Below are 11176 nucleotides of genomic sequence, written 5' to 3'. Positions count from 1 at the left end.
AAAGGCAACTAAATACTACTACTAAAAACGAATTGAGTGTTTGTAAACTTCTGACCCACTGGGAATGTGATGAAAGAAATAAGTGCTGAAATAAATCACTACTATTATTCTGACATTTCACATTCTTAAAATAAAGTGGTGATCCTAGCTGACCTAAGACAGGGAATTTTTACTATGATTAAATGTCAGGAATTGTGAAAAACTGAGTTTAAATGTATTTGGCTAAGGTGTATGTAAACTTCCGACTTCAACTGTATATGTCTCCTTATGATAATATTGTACTTCTTCTAACATACATCATCTTGTTCTTGCCCTATCAAGCGACACAATTTTAAGCTCCTCTCCTTGGATGGACACCTTTCTTCAAACTGCCTTGAAATGGATATTCCAACTTGCTGCTGGTTGTCATTTAATTTAAATGTAGAAAAATAAATAATTTCCTCTGTAATCAATAATAGTTTATGGAAATTTACGGAATATTTCTACATCTCACACTAGAGGTGCTAACTATCTATCCCGGCAACTTTGAGAACAAAATATACTGAACAAAAATATAAACGCAACATGCAACAGTTCATAGAAGGAAATCAGCCAATTGAAGAAAAAAAAGGATTAGCTTTTTGTGCATATGGAACATCTCTGGGATCTTTTATTTCAGCTCATGAAACATGGGACCAACACTTTACATGTTGCGTTTATATATATTTTTTCAGTAGATATCGGAGTTGTGCCTGTTGTTCACACAGCTATCTGCCCTCTCATCGGCTAGAATGGTCCCACTTGATCTTGCCTCCCCCCGACTGACTTCAATTTTTGAAGAAATGTATTCTAGGAAAAGGGTTTGGCGCAGCTAAAATGCGTAGCAGGTTATGATAATTAACGTGGCAGGTTAGGAGGACTAACGCAGCAGTTTAGGAGAATTAAAATGGCAGGTTAGGAAAACGAGGTTAAGATTAAGAAAATAGTTAGGTTTAGCAAAAATGCTACAGTTGTCAACATTGAACTCGTTGTGCAGCCCAATCAGCCATGCAAAACGGTCTTGAGTGGCAACAAATCTGCCCAATTAGCTCCATATATGCAGTTCGTTATCGTTAACCTCATCGAAGAAGACTCGTTAGAACGGCCACTTGACTATCTGGTCAATAAAATAGATAATCTGTGAAGAAATCCATCCCAGAGTGACGCACAATCCGCGTCGATTTTATACGCATACGTCATTTTACTGCGTCTGCAGTAAATTTGTTTGGAGAGAGAAGATGGCGTCAGAATCAGCGGAAACGTTAGCCGAACAAGACACAGAACTGGACGAGTTATTGGACAGTAAGATTTGACATTACTCCCGAGTGAAGTGTGATTGTCATCAATCCTGCCAGTACATTCATTCATACAAAGAATTGTGTCAAACGTGGCGCAGCGGAGCAATGTGCCTTGTTAGCTAGTTTAGCCTAGTTGGTGGAATGTGGTTGGACCTGCCTGGCAAGTCCAAAACCAAAGTCAGGCATTCTCTTACAAAATCTCCTACAACGCTGCAGCAGATGGCTCAGTGGGGATGTATAGCTATAGTATCATCATTTTCGTCGTCAACTTTGACCCCGATTTGACAAAAACGTAACATCATAATGTGTTAACAAGCTAAACTGCTCTTGAAATGTATATACATTTTGTTATGGTTGAAGCGCTAGTATGACAGATAGTGAGATCTGGATTTACAGACCTATCTGTTATTGTTTCTGTCAACTGGCCTGCCGATTTGAATTCATAATAGTATTTAATACTAGTAGCCGATGCCACTTTGTGTATTGTGACGACCCTGGGTTTATAGGCGAGGATATCGACTCTGCCGCTTGAGCATGCTTTTGCGGCACCGTCGATAGCGCGCTGGACTTCGGGATAGAAGATCGATGGTTCGAGACCTGCTCCCTGTTGTTTCATTACAGTATTATTAACTATGGCCTACCAGACTACTATTATCTTGATAGCAGGAATTTAATGGAGATTATCATAATCTGTCGTTTTTAATATTTCAAGTAGTTTGGTGAAGTTGTACTCCTAACATCAGAGATGGTAATGGTTTCTAAAGTAGAAGTAGTGACCTCATACTGATAATCAACTAATGCATGACTGAATTGCACATTGACCCAGACTTTGAAGAGGTTACCTTTGTCCTCTAACTACCTGCTCAATCCCTTCACCTTGCCTTGACCATGCTTCCACCTGCTCCTGTGAAATGCTGCTATCTGTGCCACTGCTTTTCAGCTTTTACTGACTTTCCTCTACTAAAGGTGCACTCGATGACTTTGAAAAGTCAAACCCGGCCACAACAGCCCCAGTTCCTGCTGCTGCTGCGGCTCCTCTGTCAGCCAAGGGCAGTGAGGAGAAAGTGAGTGAATCTTTTCTTAACTTCACCAATTGCCTGGAGCTTGCATATAAGAAGCTGTTGTTTTTAGTGTTCAGATTGTGGTACAGACGTTAACTTTCAGTGTCTCAAGTCTGTCAACCCTTTCCATTTCTGTCTGTATGTGGGGGAAGATCAATTGAACAGTTTGTTTACTTGTTGATGCACATCTCTCTCTAGCCCCCTCTACTGGAAGACAGTCAGTTCTTTGAGGCTCTGTTTGAAGGGGAGATGGCCTCTCAGGCGAAGGAGGAGTGGGAGAAAGCCATGACTGAACTCGCACAGGAAGAACCTGAGCTGCTGCAACACTTTCACAAATTGTCAGAGGCAGCAGGGAAAGTTGGTAAGCATCCACATGTTTTCAGTTCCGTTCTTTTGTGCCTGTCAATGTACTACCTCGTACCCCTGCACTTTCTTCTCAGTACCGGTAGTCTTTGTAAATAGTCTCATTTTGTGTTACTATTTCCTTAATTTTTGTTGCTAATTTAGCCCTGCATTGTTGGGAAAGTAAGCGCTTCACGCAGAGGAGGCTGGCTTATAATATAATGAGCAAAGTGAATAAAATGTCATCAAACACCTGGTAACCTTTTAGTAGACGCTCTTATCCAGAGCGACTTACAGGAGCAATTAGGGTTAAGTGCCTTGTTCAAGGGTACATCTGCAGATTTTTCACCTAGTCGGCTCGGGGATTTGAACCAGCGACCTTTCATTTACTGGCCCAACACTCTTAACCGCTAGGCTACCTGTCACCCAATGTTTGATGTATTTGATACCATTCCACTCTAGCCATTAACACAAGCCCGTCCTCCCCAATTAAGGTGCCACAACCTCCTGTGATTTCATGGTAAAGTCTACACCTGTTGTATTCGGGACATCTGACAAATAAAAATTGATTTGATGATTGATTTGAGCCAGGGTTTTTTTTCATCTCAGTATTTTTTGCGCTGTGTTTTGCAAGGAAAAAATTCATTCAAACTGTCCTCCTTTTGAACAGGTACTGATGTAGCCTCCCAACAAGAATTCACTTCCTGTCTCAAAGATACCCTCAGTGGATTGGCGAAAAATGCAGACAACTTACAGGTAGTTCAGATTGTAATTTTTTTTAATAAGTTATGGAAGGTTTGGTTGTCACCACCCTTGGACAATGTTCTGAAAATATTGAAACTTTGGACCATTGGCAGAATGTCTGTTTCTTTGGTCTTAGATGCATTTCAGACTGTTCTCTTGTTTTTATTCATCAGAGTGCAGGTTTGGCTGGAGAGGATCTAGCAAAGACTCTGGAAGGGCTGGGATTGGATGAGGGTGGACAGGGGGGCGGGGAAGATGGAAACATCTTGCCGATTATGCAGTCCATCATGCAGAATCTACTCTCCAAAGAAGTGCTCTACCCATCTCTCAAAGAGATCACTGAGAAGGTTAGTGTTTTTTCTGTCCATATGTTTGGGTTTTTCCTAAAAATGTATATAGTTAACAAGCCACTAGCAGATGTTGATTCTTGTTTTTATAGATCTTTCCCTTGTATGCCCTTTACACAACTTTCTAACTGGATAACTGGCTGTTATTCAATCCTCATGCAGTATCCTGAGTGGCTGAACAGCAATCGTCAGTCCCTCCCGCCAGATCAGTTCCAGCGCTACGAACAGCAGCACAAGGTCATGGGAGAGATCTGCAGCCAGTTTGAGAAGGAGGGAGAGCGAAGTGGAAGGGATGGGGAGAATCGCTTTGAGAGCATTCTGGAACTCATGCAGCAGGTGCGTCAAAGAGGACTGTTTCTTACCTGCATGAATTGTTGGTTGTCATTCATACTGACTGATGGTTTGCTATGCATGGATATTGATTGAGTTATTGTCTGAATTTTCAGCTACAAGACCTGGGCCAACCACCCAAAGAGCTGGCTGGTGAATCGGTATGTTTCTCCTCTCACTTGCTCTCTCTTTCTCCTTCAGCTACCAACTTTTGTTATTGCAGCTGCATAGTACGTTTCCCTCCTTGGACAGGGTCCATCTGGTAAAATAACCTATCTAAATGTGCTATACAGAATGAATTCAAATTAAATGAAACCCACTCTGTTTCCCCCCCATCAGCCACCTGGCCTGAACTTTGACCTGGAATCCCTGAATCTCCCAGGAGCCTCTGGGGCTGGAGCGGCAGAGCAGTGCTCAGTCATGTGATGTCAGAGAAGCCAGATCAATGGATGCACAGGCTAGGAGCTGTGTGCGAGGGGGGGGGGGATGATGAGAGAGGACGATCGATCACAAGACAAGGAGGAGAACGAGACTGTTTGCACTGCTCTCCTCGCAACAGATGTTTCTGTGTCTAAATAGAAGGCACAGTCAAGGGTGGCACAACAAACCATTATTACCACCCTTCGGTAACTCACTGATCATCACTTCACTGATTTTAAATTAATTGCTTTGGTTTTTCATAAGCTCTTCTAGGTCATTCATGGTACAGGTAGTAGCATACCCACACACACAGCTCAACTGACTAGCACTTGACTTATGAGTCTGTTTTTACACTCACCATTGTTTAGCCTCATGGTAGAACTGGTTGAACTGCCCTATTGGTTAAAATGGTGCCTTGCATTATTGTTATAAACCTTACAGCAAGGATAATAGGATTCTCTGTTGTGAGTTGCTGAGTGATGATTGAGTTGTTTCATAGCTGCAGTATCATCATGGGGCTGCGTGTCCAACATAGGGTGTTGCGTCAGCGTCACAGTTCCACTCATCAATAAAGTAACACCAACACCCCAGGGGTTGATTAGGTTGTTTCTGACCACTAGTTTAGAATTATACATTTTGCCATTTTCATCATTAATACTGTTAATGTAACAAATGCGTGTAGATTAATATTGTTGGTTGTTTAACCAGTGTACATTTGTGAATTATTTAAAGAAAATCGAGGAGTTAAACTTACCTCGTTCTAATTTCATAATCATAAGACGGCTAACTGATTTTTAGAGACCGACTTTACCTTGGTTAGTTATACAGTATTTTCCCAAAAGCTGCTATGTTGTACCAGAGACTGTAGATGGCTGTGCACTTGATTTGACCTCTAGTTTTCTTGACGTTGGTTCAAACATTGTTACATCCACAAGATGTAAGAACCAGTCCTGTGGCCAATTGTGACATATGTTTATAACTGACATTATTCAAGTTTTTAAACCAGTTAGCGAGGTTGGTGCTCTGGTTTGCGCATTGTAGCTCGGTGGGGCTAGAGCCAAGGTCGGTCCGTAACCATCGGGATTAAGACGGTCCCCTGAATCCCGGGGCGTCTGTCCAGTAGTGGGACTCTTTTGTGACTGTGGTTATAACCCTCTTAGCTTTTTATGCACTACAAGTTATGGAAAAAAGGTTTCTGACACCGTGACCACAATGTCGAAATTGGATTTGGGCCAGGATGAGAAAATACTGTTTCGCATGATTATATCGAAATCAGTACCATTACTGGTATGTGACCCTGCTGTTTTTCTTGTGATCAAAATCAAAATGATACGAATATATAGCATTTATTTAAGGGACAGACACAAGTAGTAAAACTGTTCAAATAATTTCAGAGTATCTTTACAAGTGTTGAAGTGATGTGCAAAAATGACTTTTCCCTGTGGCCTTTGCTGTGGGCACAGTGATTAGTAGAGTTAAAATTACTGTGAATTACCCCTCGTGTTTGACAGTGGTTTGCTGTTCCTTTGGAGTGAGTGGAGTGACATTCTTGATATTTCATATGCCAACATATGCATTGACTGAATCTTGGGGAGTACCGCTGTAGTTAGTAATGATTTTCATTAGTCAAATTGGGTGCAACTTCATTAGGCTACAGTATGTACTCTTTCATACCCAACATCCAGACATGTTCTGGTTGTGTAATTTATTGGCAGCTGGCATCTAGAGCAGTCACCTTATCACCTCAAACATTGGGATTTACTTCACTTGTGGTAAACATACAGTACCAGCCAAAAGTTTGGACACACCTACTCATTCAAGGGTTTTTCTTTATTTTTACTATTTTCTACATTGTAGAATAATAGTGAAGACATCAAAACTAACCAAAAAAGTGTTAAACAAATCAAAATATATTTGAGATACTTCAAATAGCCACCCTTTGCTTTGATAACAGCTTTGCACACTTGGCATTCTCTCAACCAGCTTCACCTGGAATGCTTTTCCAACAGTCTTATGCTGAGCACTTGTTGACTACTTTTCCTTCAATCTGCGGTCCAAATCATCCCAAACCATCTCTATTGGGTTGAGGTAAGGTGATTGTGGAGACCAGGTCATCTGATGCAGCACTCATCACTCTCCTCCTTAGTCAAATAGCCCTAACACAGCCTGGAGGTGTGTTGGGTCACTGTCCTGTTGAAAAACATGATAGTCCCACTAAGCGCAAACCAGATGTGATGGCGTATCGCTGGATAATGCTGTTGTAGCCATGCTGGTTAAGTGCCTTGAATTCTAAATAAATCACTGACAGCGTCACCAGCAAAGCACCATAACACCTCCTCCTCCATGCTTCACGGTGGGAACCACACATGCGGAGATCATCTGTTCACCTACTCTGCGTCTCACAAAGACATGGTGGTTGGAACCAAAAAATCTCACATTTGGAATCCAGACCAAAGGACAAATTTCCACCGGTCTACTGTCCATTGCTCGTGTTTCTTGGCCAAAGCCAGTCTCTTCTAATTGGTGTCCTTTAGTAGTGGGTTCTTTGCAGCAATTCGACCATGAAGGCCTGATTCACGCAGTCTCCTCTGAACAGTTGATGTTGAGATATCTGTTGTTTGAACTCTGAAGAATTTATTTGGCTGGTAACTCTAATGAACTTATCCTCTGCAGCAGCGGTAACTCTTGGTCTTCCTTTCCTGTGGCGGTCCTCATGAGAGCCAGTTTCATCATAGTGCTTGATTTAAAAAAAAAAATTTTTTTTTGCAACTGCACTTGAATAAACTTTTTCAGTTCTTGAAATTTTCCGGATTGACCGACCATGTCTTAAAGTAATGATGGACTGTTGTATCTTTGCTAATTCGTTTTCTTCTTCTATGAGGTTTAACGGCGGTTGGCATCCAATTTGTTGCATTACTGCCACCTACTAGACGAGTACAACTCCCTTATACTTTACTTGAAAAAGAAAAATGTACTAAACAAATACCCTACCATCTAACACTATACTAACTAATTTCAAAATGAGATAAAATTAACCCCCCCCCCCACTCCACTAATTAAATGTATTTATTCTTACCTTATGCCATCACCCTGAAAGGATGGGACATCGCCACTTAACACATCCTGTAACTCTTAAGTCTCGTACACCCAAATACAACTCTGCAGATGCCACCGCAACCTCAATTTTCCGAGACTTCTGATCCATCCCTGCAGTACAATTAATAACCATTGCTATAAATGCTAAAAATCCAATCTTACTGAAACTTATTTCACTTTTTGGCCTATCCCTCTGTACTGGTATATCTACTACTCTCACTCCTCCCCCTTAACGCATCTTCCTCTACTTTCTTCACTGCCTCAGCATATGACAGCTTCTGCACTACTCTACCCTGGAAACCTCAACCTGCCTCTCTCGCACGGGACATTTGCGATCCCCAGCTCCATGGGCACCCCTACAATTAACACTTTCCCCAATACTACATATTCCTTTGTCTCATGCCCTTCTGCACATTTCAAACACCTTGGATCCTCCCTCCAACACACTGCTGCCACAAGCCCATAAGCTTGACACCTGTAACATCTTAATGTATTCGGCACATACGCTCGTACAGGATAACTTATGTATCCTAACTTCACATTGTCAGGCAAAGACTCAACTTCAAAAGAACAATGACTCTTCTGTTTCCCCACTCTCGCCACCCTGTCTGCATCGCATCAAACAACGAGCATCACATACACCGGGAATCTTTGCCCTTGGCTGGTCAACGTTTATATCTACTGCTACCCCAGTTATCACTCCATTCATTGGTGCCCTTTTCTTGAGAATGAAACAATTCACTTTTTTTGCCCCCATTCATTTTACTTCGAGTGCATTCTTCCTCTGCCCAAAAGAAACACAAACAATTATCACTAGACCACTTCTAGTTACCCTCACCGATTCCACATGACTCAACTCTTTTTTTTCACCCACCGTGAATCCACAAATGGATCGGCCAAAAGGCAAGAGTCCACTTTTTCCATAAACTTCACTCCTACTGTCACGGACTCTTGTTCATCCTGATCCTTGGTGCATACCTCGGTCTCCGATAACTTTACCGTACCTACCACCTCCGATACTTCACCCTCATTCACTTCCATTTTTCCTCTTGTCTTCAGCTCCCTCTGCTTACACTTTCTACCATTCCTCTTTGACAACCCATCTTCCTTTTTCCACCATTTTTATCCGACTCAAGCTCAGCCTCTTCTTCTTTCACTCTCTTAGACCTCTTCTCCCTCTCTTTTTCCCTCCATTCCTTCTTCGTTAGTACACGTCTCCTTATGATAATACTGCCGCTCCACCCCTGACACTCATCTTGTACTTGCTTTCTCTAGGGACTCCATGTCCCCAATAACGTGCCTACAACAGCGCAGCTGCTTTTTGCTTATTTGAGCTGTTCTTGCCATAATATGGATTTAGTCTTTTACCATCTAGGGCTACTGATTGGCCTCAAATGCATTAAGAAGGAAAGAAATTCAAAAAATGTACTTTTAACAAGGCACACCTGTTAATTGAAATGCATTCCAGGTGACTACCTCATGAAGCTGGTTGAGAGAATGCCAAGAGTGTGCAAAGCTGTCATCAAGGCAAAGGGAGGCTACTTTGAAGAATATCAAATATATTTTGATTTGTTTAACACTTATTTGGTTACTACATGATTCCATATGTGTTATTTCATAGTTTTGATGTCTTCACTATTATTGTACAATGTGGAAAATAGTAAAAATAAAGAAAATCCTTGAATGAGTAGGTGTGTCCAAACTTTTGACTGGTACTGTATATCAGGCTGATAGACTCGTGGAACAGCAGATAAGAGGAGTGTGATAGAAATAGTGGAGAACGTATAGGCTTACCATTGACATATGTCAGTAATGGCTGTGGAGAGGAGATGAAGGTAGCTGATGTATTGTCAGAGTTACTGCTGCATGTTAAAGCAAAAGGAAAATGATCAGTCCATGTAACTCTGTCGGAGCTGATAGCCTCTGCTCTCAGGACTGGTGTCGTTCAACCAATTATTTCTACCCGATTAGCTACATGTCTCTTTCCACTGTCATCATTAAATTATCAGCCTGAATATTTTGTATAAATCATCTCTGTGGAATATGTAGGCCTATTAAGAAATAAACTAACAATGTTTATGAAATAAACAAACAAACACAGTGCTGTCTTCCTTTTGTTTTATGTTCTGTTCAGATCTATCATTGCTGGTTGAGAAATTGGGAACCGGTAGTTGTTGAGGTTTTTTATTTTTATTGAACCTTTATTTAACTAGGCAAGTCCGTTAAGAACACATTCTTATTTACAATGATTGCCTACTAGAAAGCAAAATGCCTCTTGTGGGGGACGTAGGCTGGGATTAAAATAAAAAATAAAAATATAGGACAAAACACACATTACGACAAGAGAGACAACACTACATAAAGAGAGACCTACTCAATCACTTTTTATAGGTAATGTTTACAGGCCTCCTGGGCCGTATACAGCGTTCCTCAATGAGTTCCCTGAATTCCTATTGGACCTTGTAGTCATGGCAGATAACATTCATATTTTTGGTGACTTTAATATTCACATGGAAAAGTCCTCAGACCCACTCCAAAAGGCTTTCAGAGCCATCATCGACTCAGTGGGTTTTGTCCAACATGTCTCTGGACCTACTCACTGCAAGTCATACTCTGGACCTAGTTGTGTCCCGTAGAATAAATATTGTGAATCTTAATGTTTTTCCTCATAATCCTGGACTATCGGACCACAATTTAATTACATTTGCAATCGCAACAAATAATCTGCTCAGACCCCAACCAAGGATCATCGAAAGCCATGCTATAAATTCTCAGACAACCCAAAGATTCCTAGATGCCCTTCCAGACTCCCTCCACCTACCCAAGGACGTTAGAGTACAACCATCGGTTAACCACCTAACTGAGGAACTTAATGTAACCTTTCGTAATACCCTAGATGCAGTTGCACCCCTAAAAACAAAAAACATTTGTCATAAGAAACTAGCTCCCTGGTATACAGAAAATACCAGAGCCCTAAAGCAAGCTTCCAGAAAATTGGAACGGAAATGGCACTACGCCAAACTGGAAATCTTCCGATTAGCTTGGAAAGACAGTACCGTGCAGTATCGAAGAGCCCTCACTGCTGCTCAATCATCCTATATTTCCGACTTAATTGAGGAGAATAAGACCAATCCAAAATGTATTTTGATACTGTTGCAAAGCTAACTAAAAAGCAGCATTCCCCAAGAGAGGATGGCTTTCACTTCAGCAGTGATAAATTCATGAACTTCTTTGACGAAAAGTTCATGATCATTATAAAGCAAATTACAGACTCCTCTTTAAATCTGCGTATTTCTCCAAAGCTCAGTTGTCCTGAGTCTGCACAACACTGTCAGGACCTAGGATCAAGGGAGACACTCAAGTTTTTTAATACTATATCTCTTGACACATTGATGAAAATAGTCATGGCCTCTAAACCTTCTAGCTGCATACTGGACCCTATTCCAACTAAACTACTGAAAGATCTGCTTCCTGTGCTTGGCCTTCCTATGTAGAACATAACAAATGGCTCCCTATCCAC

At 41.3% G+C, this 11176-nt stretch overlaps 1 protein-coding gene across 1 annotated transcript; it reads left to right on the top strand.

Annotated features, from left to right (window-relative positions):
• The first annotated feature begins 1181 nt into the window (after positions 1-1181).
• LOC106569376 (peroxisomal biogenesis factor 19) lies at positions 1182-5150 on the top strand. Its single transcript, XM_014140691.3, has 8 exons — positions 1182-1320; positions 2283-2380; positions 2576-2738; positions 3390-3475; positions 3637-3810; positions 3973-4146; positions 4257-4301; positions 4480-5150. The coding sequence occupies exons 1-8, from the start codon at positions 1257-1259 to the stop codon at positions 4564-4566; spliced, it is 891 nt and encodes a 296-aa protein (XP_013996166.1). The 5' UTR covers positions 1182-1256; the 3' UTR covers positions 4567-5150.
• Positions 5151-11176: the final 6026 nt, after the last annotated feature.

The sequence above is a fragment of the Salmo salar genome, chromosome 14 (genome assembly GCF_965601325.2).
Source record: "Salmo salar chromosome 14, fSalSal1, whole genome shotgun sequence".
NCBI classification, from domain to species: domain Eukaryota; kingdom Metazoa; phylum Chordata; class Actinopteri; order Salmoniformes; family Salmonidae; genus Salmo; species Salmo salar.
This window is presented reverse-complemented; position numbering and strand designations above follow the sequence as displayed.

What these genes read in the sequence shown, in the direction of transcription:
- LOC106569376 (XM_014140691.3), top strand. Translation starts at nt 1,257, where the DNA reads ATGGCGTCAGAATCAGCGGAAACGTTAGCCGAACAAGACACAGAACTG. An exon ending in ACTGGACGAGTTATTGGACA is followed by an intron (nt 1,321 to 2,282) that starts GTAAGATTTGAC and finishes CCTCTACTAAAG; the next exon opens with GTGCACTCGATGACTTTGAA. An exon ending in AGAGGCAGCAGGGAAAGTTG is followed by an intron (nt 2,739 to 3,389) that starts GTAAGCATCCAC and finishes CCTTTTGAACAG; the next exon opens with GTACTGATGTAGCCTCCCAA.